The sequence below is a fragment of the Tigriopus californicus genome, chromosome 3, assembly GCF_007210705.1.
Source record: "Tigriopus californicus strain San Diego chromosome 3, Tcal_SD_v2.1, whole genome shotgun sequence".
NCBI lineage: Eukaryota > Metazoa > Arthropoda > Copepoda > Harpacticoida > Harpacticidae > Tigriopus > Tigriopus californicus.
The window spans coordinates 6,829,252-6,855,687 of NC_081442.1; the positions used below are offsets into that span (position 1 = coordinate 6,829,252).

Sequence of the window (26,436 nt, forward strand, 5' to 3'; positions counted from 1 at the left end):
AATTAAAGATCAAGAACGAGTCTTGAGGTAATCCTTTGTTCGAGTCCTAGAAAGCCAGGGTCAGGTTTTGACACTTGGTTAAGCATTTTTGATTTTTACTTCTGTACCCTCTTTTGTTAAAGATGGGAGCCCTAGTCAAGGTCCTTTAAGCTAAAAAGCTGCCTTTGTGGTTCAATTCAGTGGAGTTGAAGAGTTATTAAACACTCCACTATCAGATGATGAAGGTAAGGGCATTCACCAGACCTCATCCATGAAGGATTGAGGTGTAGTTCTCCAAGATAATGGAAAGTTTGACGAGCATATCCAGTTGGAAGTTGGTAAAACTTTTCAGACATGTGGTTGGATATATCGCATGTTAAAGTCCAGAGATAGTATTGCCAAATCTGGAATATGCCTTGGCCCTTTGGGCTCCAATCAGTTCAGCAGGGTTCCAAAAGCTTGAGCAGGCCCAAAGATGTTTTACAAGCATTTAGGATGTGAGGGAGCTCCCACCATAAGCGCCACATTTTATGAAGAACATTTTTGATGCCTTGAGAGAAAACTTAAAATCTCTGCCTTTTCACAAGGAACAGAATTTCTTACATGTGGTCTCAAAATGGTCTAATGGGGAATGATCTTTAAAGGTTAGGTGATTCCATTTTTTTACCTACTGCTGGGAGATAAAATAGTGTCACAGGGCCATTTGTGCAACGGAAAAGCCAAACTCACTCTCATAATCAGTTCGTTGTACTTGATGCTCATAACTTTTTCAGGCAAGTAATAAATATTTTTTGGATGAAGAGTGTGCCAAATACCTTATTTTTTCATTCAACAATTATATTTATGGTTAAGGCCATGGTAGTGCTTAGAAAGGAAAAAAGATGTAAGGGCTCAAGCTAGTCCAAGCCGCTTAAGAGTGGCTGACCCTCCCTGTGACACTATTTCATCTCCCGAAGGTAAGAAAAAAAGGAATCACCTAACCTTTCAAGATCATATCTCATTGGCAAGGGTTAAATAATACTTTTCCTTTCAGCAGCTCCTCTATCCTGGAAACAGTGAAGCCATTTATTACGTCAGATTAGTTTAGAAATATCTCTTGGAAAAATTTGCACTTACAAAAGCATCTGTTAGTGTCCAGTTGTGGAGAAATGGCTTAATCATGGTTGGTTTGCACCCAGTTTTGCCAGTAATTGGTGCTTACAAAATACGGTTTTGAGCTAATTATGGGGGCCCTGAAATCAGTTGTATGGAAATCAAACTGTTTCGATGCTTTTCGAGCTGGAATGGAGTATAAAGAATCAAGATCGAAGCTTGCAAGCTGATCAGCTTGCGTCACATCAGTAGTAGAATTTGGCAGAAATTACTTCAAAGTCGATTTTCGCCATCGCTGGAGGCAGCAAAGAAACGATTGAAAGAGTACGAGGCTGCGTGAATACTATATTTCCCTTCCGTAACGCAGGCCCCCCTTTTTTGGTTTTGTTTCCAAGCATTAGGGGCCGGCTACTGTTGAAACAAAGGTGGCGACAACAAAAGTATGATCGCAATATTTCTTTTTTTTCACATCAAAGAATATTCAGTGATGCCATTTTTCAACAAGTCTTTGCTACCTTGAAGAGGCAATTGTTGATCTATATTTTCAACTTAACTTATTTCTTTGTGTTTATATATTTGTTTGTTTGGAGTCAGATGACTGCTCTCTTGCTTGGCCTGATATCTGTTGATGGGTGTCCCAATTAAGAGATATTCCCACTATGTTAAAATCCAATTGATTCTCAATCTACTACCAATGTGGCATATTAAAGAGATATTTTTGAACAAAAACATCAACTATAATTGTGACCTTAGAAATAAGAGTGTGTCCAAAATTTAAATTTTCTGTTTTGCCTTTTTGCAGTTGTAGTCAAATAACCACAGTAAAATGACATAAGACTGCATAGGCCCAATTGGAAAATAGGTTTGCTATTGTGCATATGTATTCAAAGAGTGCTTTTGAGACATAAGTAATAGATAAGATATTTCCAAGGCCTAACTGCCTTGTTCATTCCTCTATGGAAGATGCCATTTTTCAAGAACGAGGTCAATTTCCCCTTCACAAGTGATCACATAAGCAATCAGCTGACGTCATTCTATGAAGCAAATTGAAAACAATATGCCCAGCCCTGTTAAGGCATTTAATTTTGTCCTTCATTCAATTGAACGGCTAGTTGAAGCAAATGGTATTCTGTGATATTGAGCCAAAATAGTCGTACATTGACCAAACTACACCTATCATGACATTTTGTTGAGTTTTGTAACATTACTCACGCCAAATCACGTGATTATTGAAATTTCGATTTTCTGATGGCGTAGATGTTAATCTTAGTTCTCCCTCCACAAAATGTCCAGAATCAGGGCACCATGCTACATTTTTCATCAATTTCCTTCACTCCACTTGCCCAATAGCAAAAGGCCTTCTTTTACAGATAAAGAATTGGATTACGTTTGGTGTCTAAAATCAAATTTACAAGCAGACTAAGAACCCCTTCTAATAATTCACAAGACATTTTTTCCCACATAAGGAGACAATAGCTCTTCATTTTGACTGTTGAGGCTACTTTGACAGTATATAAATAGTATTTTACCTTTTTTATGACAAAGTTTGAGTAAACGAAATACGCGAATAAACATTTGGCGACGAAAAGAGTAATTCTGGAAAAAAAAGGAATGGACTTTTTCCTTTAAAGTTCCTGTCCCTAATCATCACTATCAGCAGCAACATCAGCATCCTCATCGTTGTGGCCACCCTCATCAATATCTTGGCTCTCTGTCGTTCATTCCGTTCATTTCCTTTAGTGGCAAGCAAGATTGGTGAATCCGAGAGTAGTCCGGAGGGTACCCCGCCCGATTCCCGATGTTTCTAAATCTACTTTTGCTCTCTAGATGGTTCCAGTGGTTGCGATAGAACCTGGAAGTCTGCTTCCTTTCTTTCTTTCTTTCTGACCTGCTTGCTTGATTGCTCGATTGATTAAGTGTTGAGGCATCGGGGACGTCGCCAAAAACCGTGAAGTAGGCTCTTGATCCTGCTGAGACAGTGTCTGCCATGGTTCTTCCACCGCGTGGATGCTTGTGTTGGGGGATGGACCGCCCAATTGAATTGGATCGCCGTTTTGACTTGACTGAGGGGAAAGGTGTAAGCCAATGAGAACCACCAACCTCAGGTAGTCTAGACTTCTGCCCTCCCAAACCCCATTGAATCCAGAGGACCCCGAAGCCTGTCTGGCTAACGTTTTGGACTTCAGTTAGGCGAAATCAACGTGAATGCTAGTCCAGTGCTCGGGCCTTTCTATCTCATTGAGTTGGTGCGGCTGAGAAGGGAGGTGCATCAAAAGGGGCCGGCCGACGCTCGTCTGCTTCCCCAATTTTTTTGTGTCACCCCTCTCAGTAGGTGTGTGTGGTGTCTTCATGAGACTGGTGGGTGAGTGAGTGACTTAATCGATCCTAAATTCCTTTTAACGTGAATGCTGACCAATGGGTTGGACCATTGGTTGAATAAATGACGGATGGATGGATAGATGGATAGATGGATGGATGGAAAATAATACTCAAGTTACTGACTGGACTGATGCTCATGTCAGATTAGTTTGACTTAGTGTTGCAATGAAAATGCCAAGTGACCTTTATTCTCATGGGTTTCGCATTGGACGAATCTTAAAATCATCTAATTCGTCGATCTAATAGTCTACTGCCTGCCCATCAGTTCGATAATTTCGAAATACTGCAGTTCGATGTGTTATCGTGGACAATGCCTCTCCATTTAGATCAATTGTTAGGCGATGCCCGTCGCTTATCGACCCGCTTGCGTGAGCATGATTCAGCTGCGGATGCGATTTTGGGCTCGGCACAAGCCACACTCAAGGACGTCGAAGCCATGAAACAATATCAAGAAGAATTGGAGCAACTCAATGCCATTGCGCATCACCGGCCTCGGGCGCAGTTGGTGTTAGGTGAGTGATTCTTCTGTAAGTGAATAATGAGCTGTTTTGCAAAAGCGATTGATCGTGTTTATATCTTAAATCTAGGAATTCAACAAGAAAATCGCCATATCCGCCAACTCCAGCACGAGAACAAGGAGCTCCGGGCCACTCTGGAGGAGCATCAAAATGCTATCGAACTCATCATGTCAAAGTATAGGCAACAAATGAATATTTTGGTTCACTCAACCAAACTGGATAAGAATGTCATCAATCAAAAAAAGGCCCAGGTGAGGCATTCAGCTCACATTTCTGATGAACTCTCGACGACTCTGCGTGATTTTTTCCCATAGCTGCTCCAAGACAAAACGGACCAAATTTTTGAGATGGCTTCTATTATGCAAAATTCACTAAAGTTGGATGAGGAAAACGAAGTCCAAGATCAAGAAATTCGGACTCGTTTACTGACGGAAAACAGGGTGAATTTTAAAACGCAACAAATATCTCCTGAAATGTTTTATTTTCAATAAATAAAAACGCTTTTAATTTAGGGACTTCGCGAACTCCTAGAGATTTCGCGACGCAATGGATCTGTAACAACCTCCAAGAGTCGTCCCAAATATATTTCACAAGAATGCCAAACTGAGGATAACCCTACGTTAGCTTTGATTCTGTCCACTCAAAGCCAATCTGGCCAGGAGCTAGTAAGTGCGGACAAAAAGTCCTCAATAAATGCTCGTCTCAGTAGTGGTGTCAGCAAAACGCAGAGTAAGCCTCCCTCGTCGGAAGTCTCTCCGCCTTCTCCAAACTTTTTCAACGGGGGAAGCAGTAATCTATTGAGTAATCACAACCCAAATTCAAATGATAGTCCAAACCAAGTGACGGGAGATCAAACAAATCCCACTTCGTCTCATCATTCTTCGGACGAGGATCTGGTCTCATCGGATGAAGAAGTGATATTCAACACAATTAAGCGGAATCCAGCCAAAATTCGAGAACTGGTAGTGGATCCAAATCAAATGAATCATGAGGCTGCTACATCTAATGGGAGTGGAAATACCCCATTCTTAAGGCCATTTGAAAATGAAAAGACCGTCGACGAAGAGAAAAGTTCGATTTGTGACAATACAGTGCAATCGATCCGAAGTCTCGAGGCCCCCAAGGAGACTAAAGCGACAATGAAACGGAATCAGAATTAACTTCTGGCTAGAATCGAGGCCAGTATCATTGCAAGTAAGCACTTCGAGTTTTGGCGGAATCCAAGCATCAATTTCATTTGAAAAATATTTATTGGCAGGATTTTGTTCCTCCAATGGCTTTCATATTAATACATGACGGCCCAATATTCAACCATCACTCTCTATGCTTCAGGAAGTAACATTTTTGAATTCGAAAATAAATTTGATTTGCTTGTTGGAGTGGGGCAATGAATGCCTGAACTTGATTTTATGTGGCCAATGTACTTGACCTGGGATAGGGCCAGAATGCTTTTCTTTTTGTTGATTGTAACACCATTCTGGTGCAAAACGGAAAAGACGTGCTTGAGATGCTTGTAGTGTGTGTCCTTATTGACACATTGAAGTAGCAGCTGCACGATGAAAAGCAGCACAAATTTTGGGAGGTCATTGGGGCACTTTTCAAAACAGTAGAGGTACTAAAAATCCAAGATATAAATCTCAATATTGGACAAAAACAGTTTCTAAGGTTTCACAGTTTCAAAGGTTTCAAAAAGTTTTTTTGCAAAAATACGAAATTTTAAAAACAAAAAAATCAGCCGCAAAACGGCCTTTTTCTTCCAAAATTAGTTTTTATGCATGTTAATGAGTGAAAGTTAGACAGTTTATAAAAATACCTACCTACATGAACCATTCCTTTAATGGATAAAAGAACTGAACCTTCAATTTCATCCCTCAGCAAAGAGATATGAAGCCTCAAAAATAGGAGTGATCTCTCAAAATTTGAAGATGAAGTCATTTTCCTTTCCCGCTTAATGAGTCAATAGGGAGAGTACACAATGACATCGTCGATGTAAACCCAGGTGTAGGGGATGCCGCAAAAAATACCATCCATGAACCGTTGGAAATCCTGTGCTGCGTTTTTAAGGCCAAAAGGTAGCCGGAAAAACTCAAACAGATCAAACGGTGTGGTAACAGCAGTTTTGGGGATATCATCCTCATGGATGGGGATGTGGTTGTACCCCCAAACAAGGTCAAGCATTGCGAACACTGCAGAACCGACAAGACACTGATTAAGGTCATGCATGTGGGGTAGGAGGTATCTGTCATCTTCAGTGATCTCGTTGAGACCTTGGTAGTCAGCACAAGCTCGCCACTCATTGGGACCTTTGGGGACCAAGCGGAGTGGTGAGGCCCAAGGCGAGGCTGATGGACGGCAGATGCCAAGCTCTGTCATCTCGGCAAAGGACTTCTTGGCGGCCTTGAGTTTGATGTCCACCAGGCAACATGGCTTGGAGTGGAGAGGTGGTCCACGTGTGACAATGTGGTGTCTGACTGTGTGCTTAATATCATCGGTTGGGTGAAAATGCGGCGTGCAAATGCCTGGAGATGAGTCAAACAAGGCCTCAAAACGAGTGGCCCAGATGTGGTTGAGGCCAACATTGGGGACAAGGGTGTTGCCTGCAGGTATGGATGTTCCTTGGTCGATTAACACCAACCTCCTGCCATTGAGGTTGATGGACAGTCGGTGATCGTGGAAGAATTCAGTCGAATCACGTCGGGGTCACCAATTTGTGGGATGCAAGGACGAAGCTAGGTGGCTGAGGTCGGAGGTCACGAATGAATCAGGTTGACAATTGTGAGGAGAATGGCAAATGAGACACCGAGCGATTAAGTTAGAGACGCGTTAACAACAAAACCTTGCTCCTCTTCAGAAGCGCCTTTGGCTGAACGTGAACTTACAAATTCAGTTGCTTGGATCAGTTCAAGAATGTAAGGTAAATGGCATAACATAATAACAAAGCCATTCACACGCACTTGGCTTGACAGCTATGGATTTTTGGGTAGTTTTGGACAATATTTTCCCGCAAAGTTAAAAATAAATTTCCGCAACGAAAAGACGTATCAAGCTGAATCGATTTAGAAGAATGTGAAGGCATATTCTATTGAAAAAGTGAATATTTTACCCAGTCGCCATCGCAATTGAAAATAAGAGCTCACGAAATTACGTGGGGTATCTCTTGTTTCCCCCCAAAAAGAGGGAAAATGGTTTTTCTGATTGAGTTGCTGACTAAACGACAACGTTTAAACGTTTAAAAGTGATCGTCAGTGTTCATGCTTAAAATTCGAATTGTCTTGGTGCTAAAATTGGATCCAACTTGTTGGATAGTGAATCCGTTCAACGTCAAATAAAGTCAAAATTATAAAACACATTTCGAGGAATAAATGAACTGAAATTCCTCTTCCTAACATTCAGGACTAGTTTGTTTACATTGAGGCATATCAATGCTTTTGCTAATGCTTGATTGATTTTGGTTTCAGTTTATTAAGATCGTTCGCCTTGGCCGTACAGCAGTACATTGAGGCATATCAATGCTTTTGCTAATGCTTGATTGATTTTGGTTTCAGTTTATTAAGATCGTTATAAAAATACTGGAGCGTAGTATCGTCAGCAAGCATTTTATCTCCATTGCTCTTGAAAGATCATTAATGAATATTGGATATGATAAAGGGCCAAAAATACTGCCCTGTGACACTCCACAAGATAAGGTCAGAAAATCGGACGCATTATTTTTCATTTCTAATTGTTGTTGTCTATTACTCAAGTCATTACTCATCCACCTTAAAGCATTCTGACGACACCCATATTTGTCATTTTTTTTTCACAGGATATCGCGGTTAACTCTGTCTAAGGCCTTTTGAAGGTCCAAAATTATTCCAACCGAGTTCATTGATATATTGTTCATGAAAATTATGAATGGTATGCGTCGTGGAATAATTCAGCAAGAAGCCAAACTATTCATCCACGTGCGAAAGGATGAAACATTTGCTTGTACACAATTTTTTCCAATTCTTAAGTAATGGAAGTTGGATACATTTGATTTGTCGCCACCTTCGTGAAGTGGGAGCACTTTGGCGGTCTTCCACTCAATTGGTATGGCACCAGTTATTAACGGCAGGCTGATCAAACGACAAAGAACTTCAGCAATTCCATATGTTATATCTTTTACAACTCTATCTGAGATTTCATCAAATCGTCGACTTTGCTTATTGGGCAAATGGGGCATGTATTATCAACATCTATAACATCGTCACGACTCATGATCTTAAAATAATATCTATGTTTATTAGATACATGCTTCAACACATCATCTTTTACACTAGTATCCCAAGATATATCGTCACCCAAAAATTTCCTTATTGTAGAAAAGGGTTCATTAAAATCAGTAACAATATCTTGCTTGTCATGCTTTTTACTTTTAACTCATGTGGTCGCCGTTTGTTGGTAATTCATATCCTAAGAGTCTTTTCGTGCCTTTCCACAGTTGATAGGAATTCTTATTCTGTATTCAAAATATGTGTTTCAGTAGTTGACTTAAACAATTTCAACAATTTACAGTACGATTTTGAGTAGATTGAGAAAATTGCACGTTTCTCCTTAGGTGGATTCTTTAATAACTTTCACACAATTGGTGCTTTCATGCTCGGGAAAGCCTGACGACATCCAAGAATTGCGTATGCTTATTTTTATTTTTTTTCAATTGTAATTCGCGTTCAAGCCTGCCTTTTACTTGTTTGATTGTATATGTATCTTGTTAAGGTCATCGGTCACCTCGACGTCCTTTTTCTTCGTCCGTTGTCGCCACCCAATTTCTTCCCTCCGATGCTTCCCTCCCAATTGTGAGCGAACTTCTTGCGAGTCAGAAAAAGGGTGGCGACAACGGACGAAGAAAAAGGACGTCGAGGTGACCGATGACCTTATAACTCTAACATGGCATTTTCTCTCGACATCGTTGATGGCTTATAATAACAACTGTAATAATCTCACTCAAATAATATGAATTATTTGCCTGCCAGCCAAATCTGTTCATTTCAATATTCAAGTTGTAAAATCAAATGACATTCATGATCGTCTGTGGCTCGTGCTACTTCAAGGGTCAAAACTTAACTATATGTGCTCTCAAGTTCGCATCATCAATTTCTGTAGCTTTCACCACCTACTGTTCAAAGGGCCTGTTCCCTGAAAAGGGGGTCGTGAAAAATTACAAATTGGGCATCATTTCGAAAGAAATTGGCATTCAATTCCATTCTGTGCGATACTTGCCTCTGGATTGAGCTTGACTCATTGATGGCGGAACAACAACACCATCAGAAAAGCCCCAATGCGGCCAGATAATCGTGATTTCTTTTCACATAAAGACATCAATTCGATCACCAATTCCGTCGATTTAACGAGTAACGAAAAAGTGCTTGGGACACAAATTAGTTTTAGACAATTTCAATTGATTGGAATATTTCAAGCTCTGTCTCTCTTCACGAATTTCATTAAGGGCAACACCGCAAATGCTTTGTTTTAGAAGCGAACCCAACTAGCTTTTTAATTGCCGACTTTTTTCTAATCTTTTTCTTTTCATCTATATCCAATGAGCTCCTAGTCTCGCAATAATTTTTATTTTTTACTTTTTATTTGTTGTCATGGTTAACGTGGGGCCTATTCTTGAATGCAAAGATGCAGGGATCTCCCATTTCTGTCCTTTAGATAATTACAACTAGAGTTAAAACGATGAACTTTATCAACATTGCGAGGCTGGGTAAACTCATATTCGAAAATGAAAAGCATGCATGCAATTAGTATCTTCTCGCTCAAAAGAAATTGCTGTTCCCAAATCTAATCTTCAATACCTCATCAGTTTGAGCCTTCTTATCAAATTGAAAATACAGCAATCGTGTTATTGATGAGAAATGTTTAGCCTCATACATCAGGAACCATGGTCTCCTCGTTTGCGTCAAAAAATGACCATCTCTTTCCAAAAGTGAAGGTGTTAATGTTGGGGGACGCAGGTGTTGGCAAGACTTCAATATCCCGGCGATTAACGGAAGAGGAATTCCATCCTTCTTACGTCCACACTGTTGGGATCGACTTTTTTGAAAAGGCCATTCAAATCCATGACCAAATTGTTCGATTACAACTTTGGGACACGGCAGGACAAGAGAGGTATTCGTTTTTTTAATATTCGATGAAGCACTAATCCTTCCAAAAAAACGGTCACGGAGTAGAACGTGAGATTTCATTGGAGCCATGCTTTGACTTAAAATCTAGGTTCCACTCTTTGATTCGGCCTTACTATCGAGGGGCATCAGGCGTGGTTCTGGTGTACGATGTGACGGATCGAAATAGTTTCAACAACATTCAAGAATGGATGGAAACCCTAAGAGAAAATCTCAATTTGGGCCAAATCACGGATACTTTAATCATGGGAAATAAAACAGATCTAGTCGGCCGCAGAGTTTCTAGCGCAGAAGGAAGGACTCTAGCCCAGAGACAAAACTGTGCATTCGCCGAAGTTTCAGCCAAGGATGGGAACAATCTTGAAACCTCATTCATGGGACTGGCTCAAAGGATCTGGAACCGCCGAATTTCGACTGTTGAGAGAGGAGGTTCACCTGGACACCAGACTAGGTTCGAGACAATTGAATTGAACGCGATCCCTCTACATCACCCCTATCAAAATAAGTGTTGTAGAAAATGAGCCTGGTCGGCTGAAAATAAATGTGCTAATTTGTTAACAACTTTTCACAACAATTTCTTTTATTACGCACTTGAAAAATGAACAGGAGAAAGTAAGTAGGGCAAATACTTACTACTGGAAAAGGAAAAAAAAAGCATGTTATTTTCAAATGAATATTTCTATGTTAAATTTGAATACTGCAGTTTAAATATATTGTAAGAAGACTATAGGAGTGTCCTCGAAACAGCCCACAAAAGGCGTTTCCAATGAAAGAATATTCAAGACTGAGAGAGAGAGAAAAACACAGCAATGGATTTGGTCTAAGCTTCTGGATCTTTCATTCAATTTTCCACGGAAATGAGGGCGGAGTGAATCGCATTTTTTTGAAGTTATCACCCCAAAAGAAATTTCAACCCATTTATCCACTCGCTCATTCATCTGTCACACGATTTTCTTTAGTCAGCAACTAAAAGATGGGTGTGGGCTCTAAATTGGCCACACCGTGAAATTTTTCACTCTTGTATTTCTCTCGGATGGCTTGTTGACCCTGAGAAGATGCGTTAGTAAAGGTTGCATGAAGGTCGACCAAGCAGTCTTTGAAATCGTCCACCTCCAACGATGACATGGTAGCCACATGCTTGGGCCAAGCTGCCAAACCTTGGGTATGCCTGGCCAAGGCGACGGACGCTGCTCCTATGATCGAGGCCCGATACGCCAGGTAAACGCGTGCATCCATGAGGGTCAATTCACTCAGGTACTATGATCAGAGACACGGAATTGTTAGTTCTCCACCCATTTCAAACCGGGAGAGTGCGCATTACCTGAGCCAGACATAAAGTCTCTGTATCACAATCAGTAACTCTACCAAAGAGATTGAGGAATACCAAAGGAGTTGGCACAGCAAGATCGAAGCCGAGCACTTTCAAAACCAAGTGCTCCATCCGAAGTACTTGTTTTTTGGAATAGGTGTCGTCAGTAATGTAGACAAATTCCCCTACCTCGGGTGGATAGATCTCTTCGTATTTTCTACATATGGAAAGGTTCGTAATCGTAGATTCTCTCCATTTCAGTCGAGTTAGTATCAAAGTGTACTTACGCTGCAATAAACATACAAGCCGATCCGACAAGTTGCAACTTAGGCCTTTGGACCGACATGACGCTAAGAAATCTGTCAATGTAGTTTACTCCAAGATAAATGGTCTCTTGCTGCAGTTTGTATTCTTCACTGACTTCCACTAACCAATCGATGAGAATGCTTCTCATGGCGAAGGTAATGTCTGGCTGTTTGGACATGTAATTACTCTTAGCCACGTGCTTCAACTAGAGGAATATGTTTAGAATTTGGCACAATATTATATTAACCTGATTGACTAGTTGATTGATGGGTATACATACCTCAATCGAACGGAGATGCTCATACGCGTCATCCATATACTCGTGGCAATCGTATATGGGAGCCATTTCCTGATTCGCATATTCCGCCAGTCTAGTTTCACCAAAATCACTACTCGCGTCTACATCTTCAACGTCAAGGTCGTCTTCGCCCGCATAGACTTGGTCGCGGTCATTCACGGGTTCATCCATGATCATGGCATTAGAAAATGTGCTGATGTCCATGGCCGAATCTATTTCGCATCGGGCTGCTTCATCATCTGGCCCTGACGAATAGTCCGTCCCTTCTAAACGGGACAGATTCACAGAACGAATGGGTTTGAGAGGTTCGCGAGGCAGGCTTTGACACTCCGCAGATGGAACTGGATGAATTCGAGGGAGGGAAGTAATATTGCTATTCCAAATTGGCTGCGCTTGGTCTGTCACTATCATAAACGACTTTTTCAAGGGACAGTTTGATTCTTCATGATTTTCCTTGTCAGTTCTTTCTTCAAAAGGATTTCTAGAGGAACTTTGACGAATCGATTGATTGGAAGGGCTGGAACTATCCATATGAATTTGGAAAGGAAGAGCGCTACTTTTGATGGAAAGATCTGCATTCGCTGGTGGGCGATTAGGAACCGTTTTGGTTGAACTGGTTTTGGAAAATCTTGATAATCTGTCTCCAATAGAAGAGAATCCATCACGGGAGCGATCCTCAAAGATAGAAAAAGTCTGAAAATAAAACAATGAAGGCTGAAGGCTTAGGGCAACTACATAAACGTGAATGCTATAATCAAGCATCCAGCCTTATAAAAAGATGGGTAGTACTTAGCTAGAAACCCAATCAATGGTTGCAAGTAAGGGTCACTCAAATAAAATCTCATGCGAAAATGGTTTTTGTTTTTACTATCTGCTCAAATATTTCACCATAAAACGCTCCTTCATGGGCAATTTCGCTTGAATTTCGTCTTTTCAAAACTTTCCCCTTCGTCTAATCAAGTTGACATGTTGGGGCAGGGATCGTTTACTTGTGAGTAGGGCTGTCTAGTGGTAGAGTACGAGCATGAAAAGCGACATCGGACAGTGCAAGTAAATCACCCAACTTCAACCGGCGTTGTCATTAAACAGATGTCGGGTTCATTGTCGGACGAAAAGGGTTGCCAGAGAAGACTTCAGCTTGGTTTTGTCATAAGATATAAGTAACTACCACTTTCAATAACATCAAATACACATGAACCATGATTTGGGCCATTTTTCTCAAAAACTCAGTGCTATGTATATAGATTTATTGACCAATCAGGCCAATCTTCACCAATCCGAAATGACCTCACTTCAAATTCATTTTTGAAGTTGGGTGATTTACTTGGACTTTTTCTGTGTGTGTCGGTATCTGAAACTACTTCTTGAATTACTCCAAATTCAAACGAAAAAGTAAGAAAAAAAAACACTTAAGCAAGAATCTACATGACATTGGCTCCCCTTTTGAAAAAAGTCGTCGGCAGGATTAGAGCACGCATTGTCACCTAAAACTGGTTACAATTATTTTCCATTGATATTAAATTTGGCTTCTTGGATCTAAGAGGCTGCGCCCGTCAGGGGTCGCTTTGCATGCTTGTACTCTTCTACACTAGAGAGCCCTAGTTTTGAGACTCGCTTCGAATTAACCGTCGTCCCTTTTGGCTTCAGCCGTTGATGCATGCCTAGCGGTAACCGAGCTGCCGAAGAAGCGAGAAAATTGCTTTTGGGCTGAGCAACCATAAGCCGACGCCAGCCCATCCAGGCTGGCATATACGAATATTCAACATTGCCTTTTAAATCGAGCATGTGGTAGCCGCCAAAGACGGCCCATTGCAGATCATAGTAGCGTAGGAAAGAAAGCGAAGAAGTAGGTTTGTTGGGGTTTTCAACTGCATCTTGAAAGGCAACCAATTAACGGTAATTAAAGATCCTCCCAAATTCGAAAGCCTACAATAACCAAAACATTTCAGCTGTCATCTATTCGTTCTACACACTGCTCGGTTTGTTTGCTCGCATTGCATACTCTTGGCGGTTGCTTTGTGATCGTAGGATCGAAGAGGGCAGCACAGGACAAGCGAGTTCGTTATTTTTGAAAAAGATGAGCCTGAGATCCAAATTAAAGGTTTCCCGCAAAAAGTAAAATAGTTAGATTTTCCAAATAAAATCACAAATATTGGCTTTGAAGTTGTTCAGAAAGTAAAGTGAAAGTAGGTTCAGAGACCCTATCAAGGGCCAAATATTATATTAGCCCAAAATAATCAGCCATATTTAATTCAACATGAAGTGCAATGCTTTGTAATGGGAAAACAAGAATTAGCAGGGATATATTTAAAGGCCCTTGCACACAAGGCCCACGAGAACCGAACTTGGACGCTGGATTACACATGTCGGCCCAGATATTGGCCGCCTATCGAGAGCTAATCAGAGCCGCGCCAGCGGGCGAGGTCAATAAGTGGACATGAACAGCTATCCTTACCTGATGAGGTTTCTTCATTTGACAAGGAGGGGGTGCAGCTAGGCCTGCATTACTGCCAGGAGATGTAGAGACGAAAGTAGTGGGTGGGTTGGGGTGGTTCAAACGATGACTGGTCTCAATTTGGCCCAGAGGGGCGCGCATCAACCCCGTGCGACTGGACCGACTCGGGCGAGAGGGCACCAAGGGTTTGGTCATCACGTGTGTAGGCGGGGCCGGGAAGGACGCCCAGTTTCGACCCGATACCGTGGAATCCAAGGGGATTTGATTTTCCATGCTGCAGCTATTAGTTGCGACGATGAACCTCAGAATTCGGTGAGCAGTCCGAGGGGCGGTCTATGGATGATGGATCACGTACAGGTCAATGCAACCAGTGGAGACACCGGAGCCGCTACGTTGGCTCCCAGCTTGGCTATCTTTCAACCGACACTACTGGACCCTGGAGGAGGCTGGAAGAAGGCCTCCAGAGGCCGTTACATCAAGATCCGGCAAGGCAACGGTGGACAGCCACTGAGTGAGTGAGTGAGTTGGATTGAGTGATGTGAATCAATCGATTTTCACGCCCATAGAGGCCAGGACACCGGAACCCGTCCTTACCACAGTCAAGATGGTGAGATGGCTAGGCGAAAAGAAGGCTAGAGCACCTTGACCAAGAAAAGAGGGCTTGGACCGAGAAGCTAGACCGAGAGTTTCGCGTTACCAAAATGATTCCTCGGAATTCCTAACTGACAAAATGAAATCAACCGCCCTCAGACTCACTACCTGATTGGCTGGCTGGTTGGCCGATCATTTCCAGTATCCCTTCCCGGCCGGCTAGCTCCAACTGACGAATCTGCCAGCGCTCACTATCTTACTCCAACCGTCAGGGTGCCCTAAGCGAGCTTGGGTTAAAGAACACGACTTTGCCACAACAACCAATTTTGCTCATTTTTGAACGCCTGAATTCTAGCCTGTTCCTGAAATTTACCAAAATCTCTTTAAATTTAATGCTCGAATGCCACAATTGGGAGCATTCATCTATACCAGTTTTGTAATTTCTACTCGAATTGGTATAAACATAAACCTGGCTACATACATTTATTTCAACATTTGCGATGATTTTGATGTGCCAGGCAATAAAGAAGCAATGTTTTAGAAATTGCATAAAAGAGGGCTTGCATTATTTATATTCTTTGTTTACACGATTTTAACTTGGCGCCATCAGATTCAGAAGCTATCCCCAATCACCAGCAAAAGGGATTGTTTGTTTTTCTTACATCTAACTCTTTTACCACAGCCAAAGCCAAATTTGCCACAATATCAGAAAGAGTTGGGATTGAATTTCATTCAATGTGGTTAGGGGATGGTTGAGCCTACACATTTTCCTCCGTTTTAGCAAAAGACGATCAGCATTAGTCTGGGGATGTTCAGAGAACATTTGTCTGCATAAAAAGTCAAAGTAGAAAGGCTACGCTTCTTGCCCTTGCTTCCAGCGAATGTTAGGATTGCTAGCGTCCTAGGAATTGGACAAAAAATCAGCAACTGGCTCTTAAATGGTGAGGCCGTAACACTGGAAGTGTAGTGCCGCCCATCCAGATTTGTTTTCTGTCTTATAATTCTTCTAGTTTAAGGGAAGAAAAAAATGATAATAGGATAGGATCACAGCATCAGTTTGTTTGGTTTTTGTACCCCTTTGCCATCTTTCGGATATGTAGGGATGAGTCAAACGTAAAAATGACAAAGCTTTTTCCTCCAACCATTGAACTTCTGTGTTAAACGAGCTGAAAGTTTTCTCTTTTCAATCGTATCGTAAATCGTGCAAAGGGGTAAACAACAACCCCCGCGGGCATGTCCCAATGTCAGGAGCCCTGTTTGCCGACCTGTGACTTGCAAGTACCATTTTGCGAAAAACGAGCACCCTTGGTCATTCTGAGCCGACAGCAAGAGAAGAACTGGGCAGGCGCTCACTTCTGAAGGTGGCTGATAGCCTCTTCGTGGGTTGACATCGTTGACATCCTAGCCACCACGGAAGCCAGTCAACGAATCCTCGAGTTCTTGACGAATCAAAAGGTTTGGCTAGGGAAAAGAGGGCTCGACGAAAACGAAGGGCCGAGCCATTTAAAAATGGGGAGTCCATTTATTCTCCTCTCTCTCCTCTCCCTCCTCTGGCTACGGACGGGAAGGCCAGGCCATATCTTACCACAAAAAAATGCCGAGACATATGAGGGTACGTTGGGTTACGTTAGGTAAGGTTAGGTTAGGTTTGATAAGTTTAGGTTAAGTTTAAAAAAGTAGCACCGCTAACTAATCGGTGGAGAATAACGTACTTTTTTAAATCAGGGCATCATTGGGCACAACTTCATTGTAGGTGACGAGTTGCGTAGCAGTTCATAAACAATTAAAATTTGCATTGGTATTTTTTTGAAAATCTTATTTTGCAAAGTCATGCCCAAATTCCACAACTTAACAATGATTTCTTTCTTGATGCTCCAAGTCTTGTTCCCCAACTGGTCTAAAACGGCTATCCAGCATCTATTCACTCCAAATCACACTTAAAATCGGCGAAATCTGTACTCGGAGTCTGTTTCTTTTGCAGTGTCTCTCTAGGGGTTGGCGCGGCTTGGAGTCACTTTTATCAGTCAGTGCTTGAATATTTCAGGCAACGAATGATGCTCACTCTGAAATCCACGCTTGATTGTTGATTGAATATAAAATCGTTGTAATTAGCTCACAGCACTCCTACACCTGAAATTGCCTGTTCAGGGAAGGACATTTTTGGGTCATGCTTGATCTTTTAGCGCTGCCAGGTGGAAATAACTGACGAAATTGGCGTTCAAGTAGCCATAATCTACAAGCCTAGACGAGAAATATTTGTGAAAAGTATGTCGTTAATCACCAATCTAGGTCAAGGACACTAAAGCAAGGAAACGCCACTTTTTTGTAAACGCCAACCGTTTCCCGTCAATTTCGGCCTAAACTTTTGGTGATGAAATTTTTTAATAGTCAATCATTACTCAACAAAATATGTCACGGATATTATTTTTGCTGCTATTGATTGTATGTGCTTCAAAAAACAGGCATATAAATAGACTTAAAGTGACTTCATACATGTCTTGAAGTACAACAAATGAAAAGTGCTAATCAGGTTTTCTTGACAAAGCAAGAGTTTGCTCTAAACGCAGTCAATCAATACTTCAGCTAATAATATTACTTGAAGAAAATTGTTTAAGGAACATCTTGACCATATTTTAAGCAATTTGTGAATTTGTTATGGTTTTATGGTTCTCACTCTGGGAATGGCCCTCAATCCAAAAGTAGACATATTGTAGCTCTGAGCTACATATTGTTCTTTAACTCACATGAATCTTCACAATCATGGAATAATATATCTTAAGAGTTATGAACCCTGTTTTATTTGACTAATTTGGTTGATTTTGCAAAAAAAGTTGGAACCCCTAGTTCAAATTGAATTCTAGAGTACTGTACTTTGCTAATAATCTGTGCCCCTTAAATAATGCCTGTTTTTGATATAAACTTCCTAATAAGTAGAGATCTAAACTCTACTAAGAGACAACTGATCCATTTTTCACCAATGCCAGATGATTTGTGTTAAATGTGTGGATTAAGACAAAATGATCAATTGTGAGTCCCAGATATTCTAATATTTTAACATGTATGTACATGTACTTTTTATTGCCCATTCCATATATATATATTTTTTCAGTGTAAGTTCTTCATCAAATTCGTAAAATGATTCTTGTTGATCTTTGTGTGTTTTCGAGCCAGATTTTAGCAATATGTCACTGATTTGAAAGACAATTTGATTGTTTTTGATTAATTTGATGTTCATGGGTATTTCATTTATTCTTCTGACTTTCAAAATTAATGCAGAAAGATTTAGTATATGAACAGAGCTGTATATCAAAGAGATCATTTTGTCATTAAAAACACTTTAAATGTGCTATGTAGCATGGATACTCTTGCTTTATTGATACTAGAGTTACTGTCTTAATTCAACTCAATGTTCTAACTTGGCGGGCCAAGGCAAGCCGTGTCGTTTCCTCTCTTTAGAGTCCCTGGTTTATTTAACAATATGTTTGCCAAGAAATTCAAAGTGCAAAAGTGTTTTTTGTTGTTATGGTGCGTCTACCCGACAAATAATTCGCTAAATAATTAGCCATTTCACAAAAATTCGCCAAATAAGAAATGTTTCATGGACGATAGCCTCCTCACCAGACATCCAAACCAAGTTGTCCATTCGAAGCCATTATAAATCTAACTCACTCAATCCATGACGGTTTCTAGTAAAAAAAAAAATGAATTGATTGTGGTTTATTCTGGCATGGGAGAACACCCACGCACAATAACCTCCCTACTTGCCATTCGGTTGTCACTATGGACCATAGAGACCCAAGCATGAAGACCAGCCAGACACTTCAAGCTATTCTTACGACCATTTCCCGCCCGCCCATTTTTAGCCATGACAGCCAGATCACCCATATCTAGCCAGATCGAGTTTTACCCACTGGCTCATTCCTTAATATCGCCCATGACGATCACCTTCCTTGTCAAATGGCGTCTGTACTTGTGGGCGGGTCCATATTTGTTCCTGAAAACTATTTGGCTTACTTGTCTTCATTTAATCATCAAACAAATGTTTCAAGTATTGATTTAAATGCGTAATCAAACTCGACCTGATTTGCCCTAATGAATAAACCACTTATAATATGGACGTACCTTGACCAAGACTAGTCATAACAAAAAGCCAATTCAGCCGCGATTACCTTTAGGCTGTCTGTAGAAACTTTGGTCCGATTTGTTAGTCAATATATCAGGGCTAGCAGGCATATGTTGAAAATTGCGTTTTTTGTGAGCTTCAAGAAAGCTATACATCATGACAAGACTAATGTTGTAGCCCTGATGACTTGTCTGGTCATCGCAATACGTTCATAATTTTCAATGGTCTGTGCCTAATGATACCAACCTTGTCCGACGCATAGTGCAGGGATGTAGGCACGGAGGTGCGTTGAAATCTAACAAAGAATTTCGTTGTCTACCTATTCAGTTATGCCAGATTCGTATCGGTGAATGTTTTTGAAAACCAATATTCTTGTTATTTGATGTTTTCAACAGCACTTTCAATTTTTCTTCCACTCTCAATTCCATTAAACTTGACATTTTTAAACAAAGGAAATGAATACAAGTGAAAGTACACTTACTTCTATCTTAAGTTGAATGGTAATGGCAAATGATAGTTCAAAAAAATTTATGCATCACTTTTGCCAGTCCAGGGCTAAAGGCTTCATCAAATGGGAATCCCAACTTTCAGAAATGGCTAAATTATTATTTTTACGGTCGTAGAGACTATAGAATTAGAAAAATCTTGCACTCAATTAATTTGCTTGCTAAGTTTGACAACAATGAAGAAAATACATAGCACAGAAAAAAAGCTTTGGGGGTGAACCATAGAAAACCATAACTAGAATGCTTAAGCTCAACAGGAGCTGCACCGCATGAGCGTCTTTTCAGGTCAGCTGACGCTGGTGGAAATGGGACTAAGATATTTTGTGAAATTTTGCTTTGGGCAAGTTGAATTATTCCCATGAAATGGTCATCATTCACGTTTTCTTTCAATTTCTTTTGATTTTTACAAACATAAATGAACAGAGAGCGTTAGAATAGGATAAAAATCAAAGTGTTTTTGGCATAATGCAATCAAAAAAAATGTAGTTTTGCTCTGCAAATCACATACATACGCATTTGCCCTCATTTTAGTAACTTATCTCGAAAGTGTAACGAAATGTAACAACAATGCAATGCACTAATGATGCATTCAGATTTTCGTTTCAAACTCCAGGAGCAACATATTTATGTAAGGGATCATATACTAATGGATTTTCTTCGGATGTAGTCTCATAAACCTTGTTTTTGGCAGTAGAGTCATTTGAGAACAGCTCTCGTGGATGATGGTTTACTTCTTAAGGATTGTCAATGTTTCAATTGACAATGTGGTACTATCAATTCTACGTAAGACCTAGAATTTTTTTATCACTGTTAAAGTGTAAATGTCAAATTACCAATCACAACTTTTTATTTCGTCCGGAGTTTTTCATTCAGATCAAAGAGTTTAATGGCCGACTTGATGAATCTCGCTTCAGGCAAGTTGAATTATTCTCATGAAACGTTTGTTATTTATCTTCAATCTTAATTTCTTTTGAATCTTACAAATATACAGGTAGAAAGAGCGGTAGAATAATAAAAAACATGTTTTTAGGGCATCTTGCACGTAACATGTAAAAAAAAGATTTGGACATTCGTAGAGCAAATCATGTACTCTATTGATTGCCCTTGTTTAGCACCGCATCTCGAAAATCTCGAAAGTGTAACAAAATGTATCCGAAATTGCAACGCAATGATGAGGCACTCGGAATTTCGTTTCAATCTCCCAACAATGTGCTTGAATGTGGGCAACATGATTGCGCCTATACGTAAACAAGGCAAATCCGACACCTCTGGAGGTCAGCCTGAACCTAGTCTTGTTTCTTGGGTTTCAGTTAAGTGTTGCCACCACATGGATGAAAACTTTAACTTGAGCCCCATTTTAACCTCTTCAAAATTTCGTTCTTAAAAATGTGCTTGGACAACTTACTCAAACCCGTTTTATGAAGCGTGCTGGACGAGAGCAATTGCTTGACAAGGAGTCTTATTAGGGGTTTCTACTCCGAATTTGGACGAGCCGTCAACGATTCAAATTTGCACCATAGTTGTCCTAAGTAGCTTGACTATGAATGAAACATTTTTTCCACCAGCGACAGCTGAGACGAAAAGACGCGATCGCAGCGCCCTTGATCGATCTATATATGAAGTTATCTATGGGGTGAACTGAAGAACCACAGTACATTGGAAGTGACGTTTTGGGACCAAAAATCTCAAGTACGCACTCTTGTACTTTAGTGGCTATAGTGCCAATGAATGTTTTCCTTTATGTGACTCAAGCTGCTGAAGAATGAAGGTTCTGTTAGATAAAGTAGTAATAAAGACATTAGTGGAAGTTTGAAACCTTTTTGATTTCACTGTAGTTTGTAGGTTGATCAGACGTTATATCAAGTGAGGGTTAAGTTAGATAAATAAGTTCTTGAACTGGTGGATTCCCTTCCCAGTAGCAATAGGGAGGGAAAGGAAAAACAGGAATGTTTTTAGAAGTCTTTGAGCTACTGGATATTTCAGTCCCCCATAGTTGATTGAGGAACGCGAGACAATATTCTTTGGAAGTTAAGTTAGTTAACGCAACCTCGGTAGACCTGCAGTATCACGGACGCCCAAGCCTTCAAGTATACTACGTCAGTAGTGGAGTGGAAAGCTCGGTCGAAGATCGAACGTCTAACAGCGAGGTTTTGTAGAGCTATGCGCTACCTCCTGATCAGATCCATTCCCGGCTGAGAGAGAGCTCAATGAATTCCATCCATTCCATCTTCATGCTCAAGCACTTAATTAGGAGGTAACGCAAAACCTCCACTACTGCCGTACTCCATGCACTAGCAGAGACCAAGTGGCAAAGCTAATGAAAGAAGTTCTTGCATTGCATCACTTGATGTAGCGTGACTAACCAAGTCATGCAAAAAGCAATCTGATTGGAATGAATAGGACTAGAGGGCTATGACAAGCCCTCTAATTTGGACATGAAATAGTAGGTAAAAAGTTGCACCATAAAAAGACCGCCAAATTCTTTGACCTTAAATATTGCGGAGGTTGGCAAATCCATTTTATTCAATAACTGCACCCATGACAAATCAGCCCACAACGTTCAGCCATCAACCTTTTCGGCTTTTGCTTTCTGCGTATCCCACAAACATTTTTCCTGCTCTCAACTGCCTCATGCAGGCTTCCTTTTTATAGCGTAAGCGGTGCGTTCCAACATTGCTCACCGCTTGTCCACTAGTGAGCAAGGGGTTAACAATGTGATATTGTTAACCGCTTGGCCAGTAAGTGGGAAATAATAGCTATTTGTTAACCTGGAAATGCGGGAGATAATGTCCAGGGTTCGGTAGCGGGAGTTTCATTTTATTGATTTTACTGATCACGTTAGGATATTGATGATAAGGATTTTTTCAGCATAACTTCATAGCTATTATTAGGTTAGAATTAGCTATTTGTTAACCTGGAAATGCGGGAGATAATGTCCAGGGTTCGGTAGCGGGAGTTTCATTTTATTGGCGCCATGAGTGCGTCAGCACAAGGGGTGTCAACTAAAATGAAACAAGCAAGACCGGGCCCTGGGGATGAGCCCCCGCATTTCCAGGTTAATATAGCCTTTTCCTGATCGATTTTGTCTCATGGGCCTTTTGCCCAATTTTCTACGACCCTGAAGTCATTTTGGCACTATTCAAGTTACTGGTCCAACCCAGCAAGATGTGTCCATAGATGTACCATTGACCCATGACCCTGACAGAATATTCTTGCCAGCAAATGTGTTGAAAGGTTTTTTTGCACTTATCACTTTTCATTTAAACCCATACCGTATATGATATTAGATATGAATGCTTTCAAATTAAATGTTTAAGCCTAAAACATGTGCAATATGCATGTGTTTGATGAGAAATTACTCGGGCTCCTCATATCTGTGAATTTTGCTCACAGAAGAAAATCTGGTTCAGTGCTATTGAATGAGAGTTTTTCAGCAATCCTGCTACTTGCTAAGAATAGGCCAAGCTGTCACTGTCTCACCATCTTGCTACGTGCAAGAAAGTGGGTCAATAAAGTACTTTCCTGCTCTCAACTGCCTCATGCGGGCTTCCTTTTTATCGCGTAAGCAGTGCCTTCCAACATTGCTCACCACTTGTCCACTAGTAAGGGGTTAACAATGTGATATTGTTGACCGCTTGGCCAGTAAGCGGGAAATAAAGTACTTTATTGCCCCGCTTTCTTGCACGTAGCAAGATGGTGAGACAGTGACAGCTTGGCGTAGTAGGGTCGTAGAAAATTGGGCGGAAGGCCCATGAGACAAAATCGATCAGGAAAAGGCTATATTAACCTGGAAATGCGGGGGCTCATCCCCAGGGCCCGGTCTTGCTTGTTTCATTTTAGTTGACACCCCTTGTGCTGACGCACTCATGGCGCCAATAAAATGAAACTCCCGCTACCGAACCCTGGACATTATCTCCCGCATTTCCAGGTTAACAAATAGCTAATTCTAACCTAATAATAGCTATGAAGTTATGCTGAAAAAATCCTTATCATCAATATCCTAACGTGATCAGTAAAGCTCAATGTAGAATATATCAGCAATTTGTAGACACCCTGTCCTTGTGCCCTCTGCACATCTTGAGCTATGAAGGATACCTCGCTTATGGTATCCGATAGAATAGATAGTGCGTACGCCTTCTCTAGGTCCTGAATACTGTAGGTCTACCGCAACCTCTACCACGAAAAACATCTCGCAGGATTGGCAGGCAGAATTCAACCCAAGGCAGCTCTAACTATCTCTATGCTGAAGCCACGTTATTGACTTGCTGTCTGTCCGTAAGTTTATCTTGCACAACAATTGGGCACTTTGAAAGCTCTAGCTGTCAACTGGGTGACGTCATTTGATATACCACGGCAGACCTTAACCTGTGAAGATGGGTTGTGAAAGTGGAGATTTCAACTATATAGGGCTAGTCAAGTAAACGCGTTCATGTACAACTGAAGTTATTCCATGGAGTAAAATCAAAGACAACATGCCCAACCAAACTGCACTCTGCATGCATTGGATTTTGATCTTTTTTCCATTTTACATGCTTGTCTAGGCAATTAGCATTGTGGTGTTGAGCCAATTTGATAGTACGTTCACCGAATTATACGAAACATGTTCATTTAGTAGGGTTTTGTAACACAACTTGCTCAAAATCACTTGATTATTGAAAACTCAATGGGCGAATGGTGCAAGTTGACTGTGATGTTTGTCTTAGTTCTCTCTCCCTAAAATGCCCAAAATCAGGGTGCCGGACCACATTATTCCTTGAGTTTCCTTTACTTGACATCCCCTATGTAGCAGTATGTTTCTAAATAAAAGTAATGACACCTACAAATAGAGCATTCAAAGTGTGGAGCGCTAAAAATTGAATACAAGAACTAGGTTCATATTATTAAAAGTGATATCTTAAGTGAGGTGTTGAATGATACTAGTAGAACCCAAAATGGGACAGTATATTTGTAAAATTGAACAGATTGTAAAAACTATTGTGATCCAATGAGAAAAATAATCTCGCAATAAAGACTTACATATTAGTAGGAATGATAGAATGATGGAATTGGATATGGAATTTATGAATTTTTTTCACAATAATTTGTTAAGTAGTCATATATATTGGCCATTTTAGAGTAACACAAACATTTAAAGGCTCATAAATAGCATCAGAGCTAATTTACTTCAATTGCTATGTTCAGCAGCCTATAGATGATAGAACATAGTTTCGGAAGGCCTTTAAAGAATTTGATCTAGTTTTGTTGAAAACAATTTGGCTTATAAAATCATCTAAAATGCAGGAAAAAGTGTTTTTTCCAACCTTTAATCAATCAATGACTTTTTGAAGATTTGTGAATCCACCCACTATTATAACAAACCAAACACTTTTGGAAACTATAAAAATGAAATGAATGTAATCTTAACAGATCACCATGATTTATGCAACTTAAAGCAACTGGTTAACAGAAATATAATTAAGTATTTTTCTCATCTCTTATACGTGGATGGGTTATAACAAGATATTTGACTTAGATTTGATTTGAAATTTCATTGGAAATGTTATCTACATACAATATGCTAACAAAGCAAAGAGTAATTGACTTTTTCCTACACTAGAATTTGATCAGGTTTTGCATTAGTTCTCGAAAATTATGATAGTTTTATCTCTTTGTGTTCTCTATGTCCGCGCTCTCTGGTAATTTCGGTTATTCTTCTTTCTGCTTCAGACTTTCGCTCCTCTCCGCTCTCAGTTTGTTTACTTTCTGAGGTGGCCATGCCTATAACTTAGGACCTTAATCTTACATGGTAAACGTTATTCTCCACCGATTAGTTGGCGGTGCTACTTTTTTAATGTGAACCCAACCTTATCAAACCTAACCTAACCTTACCTAACCTAACCCAACCTAACCTAACACGATATTAATAGCCTTTAAGGTCTCTCTCCAAACCTTTCCAACAGTTTGTCACAAATTTAAAAATGAGCACCGCCAACTAATCGGTGGAGAATAACGTTTATCATCTTACATACGCGTAATTCAGCTGGCGTCAGGATTGCTGCTTTTGAATAAAATTGCCAAATTTCACTAATTTCTTGGGGTTCCTGTGTTCCCTGTCAACCAATTGATTTTGAAATAAGCAGGTGAACTGAGCAATAACCGGAGGTCATAACAGTAACCGGAGAATGTCTTTGCTGAGACAAAAGTCATCCACGTCAAGAGCTAAACAATAATGAAATGTCACTGTATTTCAAATTTGAAATCCATTTCAAAACATAGCATTGATCCCAGCTCCAAACCAAACATCAAATGGAACACTGAACGAACCCGTAAGAGAAACAAATGCTTCATTGTTTTGACTCGCGTGGATTTTTTGGAGGGCTCCATTGTGTAAACCTTGACGTTCATTGACTCTTAAACCTGGTTGAGGACAAAGCTCATGGATACTTTTGAACATGTATCATACATAGTGGATTATATCGCCTCGAATGGCGAACCTCAAACAACGGACCTCGAACCCAAAATGTGCCAGCCCAATATATATTGAAAAACACTTTTCATAAAAATACAATGAGATTCAAACTTGTAATGAAGATTTTTATATTGAACCCTTTGGCAATTGCCTCAAACTTTTGAAAAATTAGTTTCATGTTGTTTGCTATGTATCTTTCTTGCTTTAAAACAGACTTGTATTATTAAGAATTTTTTTTTGACCTTTCAAATCTTTTTTACTGATTTTTCCTTTCCAAGCCCTCGTC

At 40.4% G+C, this 26,436-nt stretch overlaps 3 protein-coding genes across 7 annotated transcripts; 2 read left to right on the top strand and 1 right to left on the bottom strand.

The window, feature by feature from the left end:
* The first annotated feature begins 2,670 nt into the window (after positions 1-2,670).
* On the top strand, positions 2,671-5,347 carry LOC131877832 (suppressor of IKBKE 1-like). 4 transcript variants are annotated; one of them, XM_059223636.1, is made up of 5 exons: positions 2,671-2,826; positions 2,899-3,962; positions 4,038-4,219; positions 4,283-4,408; positions 4,481-5,347. In XM_059223636.1, the coding sequence occupies exons 2-5, from the start codon at positions 3,761-3,763 to the stop codon at positions 5,126-5,128; spliced, it is 1,158 nt and encodes a 385-aa protein (XP_059079619.1). In that variant the 5' UTR covers positions 2,671-2,826; positions 2,899-3,760; the 3' UTR covers positions 5,129-5,347. The 4 variants fall into 4 exon arrangements, with proteins under 4 accessions (XP_059079619.1, XP_059079620.1, XP_059079621.1 ...); XM_059223637.1 differs by having other exon boundaries at positions 2,745-3,433; positions 3,777-3,962; XM_059223638.1 differs by having other exon boundaries at positions 2,746-3,335; positions 3,777-3,962.
* A 4,508-nt stretch (positions 5,348-9,855) lies between these two features.
* LOC131877658 (ras-related protein Rab-13-like) lies at positions 9,856-10,858 on the top strand. Its single transcript, XM_059223403.1, has 2 exons — positions 9,856-10,100; positions 10,206-10,858. Exons 1-2 carry the CDS (start codon positions 9,874-9,876, stop codon positions 10,633-10,635), a joined length of 657 nt encoding a protein of 218 aa, XP_059079386.1. The 5' UTR covers positions 9,856-9,873; the 3' UTR covers positions 10,636-10,858.
* Positions 10,674-15,299, bottom strand: LOC131877657 (G2/mitotic-specific cyclin-A-like). 2 transcript variants are annotated; one of them, XM_059223401.1, is made up of 5 exons: positions 14,483-15,299; positions 12,010-12,720; positions 11,711-11,934; positions 11,436-11,640; positions 10,674-11,371 (listed from the first exon to the last, which is right to left on the bottom strand). In XM_059223401.1, exons 1-5 carry the CDS (start codon positions 14,753-14,755, stop codon positions 11,081-11,083), a joined length of 1,704 nt encoding a protein of 567 aa, XP_059079384.1. In that variant the 5' UTR covers positions 14,756-15,299; the 3' UTR covers positions 10,674-11,080. The 2 variants fall into 2 exon arrangements, with proteins under 2 accessions (XP_059079384.1, XP_059079385.1); XM_059223402.1 differs by lacking the exon at positions 14,483-15,299 and adding an exon at positions 12,916-12,948.
* Positions 15,300-26,436: the final 11,137 nt, after the last annotated feature.

What these genes read in the sequence shown, in the direction of transcription:
- LOC131877658 (XM_059223403.1), top strand. Translation starts at nt 9,874, where the DNA reads ATGGTCTCCTCGTTTGCGTCAAAAAATGACCATCTCTTTCCAAAAGTG. An exon ending in GACACGGCAGGACAAGAGAG is followed by an intron (nt 10,101 to 10,205) that starts GTATTCGTTTTT and finishes CTTAAAATCTAG; the next exon opens with GTTCCACTCTTTGATTCGGC.
- LOC131877657 (XM_059223401.1), bottom strand. Translation starts at nt 14,755, where the DNA reads ATGGAAAATCAAATCCCCTTGGATTCCACGGTATCGGGTCGAAACTGG. An exon ending in AAATGAAGAAACCTCATCAG is followed by an intron (nt 12,721 to 14,482) that starts GTAAGGATAGCT and finishes TTTTATTTTCAG; the next exon opens with ACTTTTTCTATCTTTGAGGA. An exon ending in GCTTGTATGTTTATTGCAGC is followed by an intron (nt 11,641 to 11,710) that starts GTAAGTACACTT and finishes TTCCATATGTAG; the next exon opens with AAAATACGAAGAGATCTATC.
- LOC131877832 (XM_059223636.1), top strand. Translation starts at nt 3,761, where the DNA reads ATGCCTCTCCATTTAGATCAATTGTTAGGCGATGCCCGTCGCTTATCG. An exon ending in TCGGGCGCAGTTGGTGTTAG is followed by an intron (nt 3,963 to 4,037) that starts GTGAGTGATTCT and finishes TCTTAAATCTAG; the next exon opens with GAATTCAACAAGAAAATCGC. An exon ending in TCAATCAAAAAAAGGCCCAG is followed by an intron (nt 4,220 to 4,282) that starts GTGAGGCATTCA and finishes TTTTTCCCATAG; the next exon opens with CTGCTCCAAGACAAAACGGA.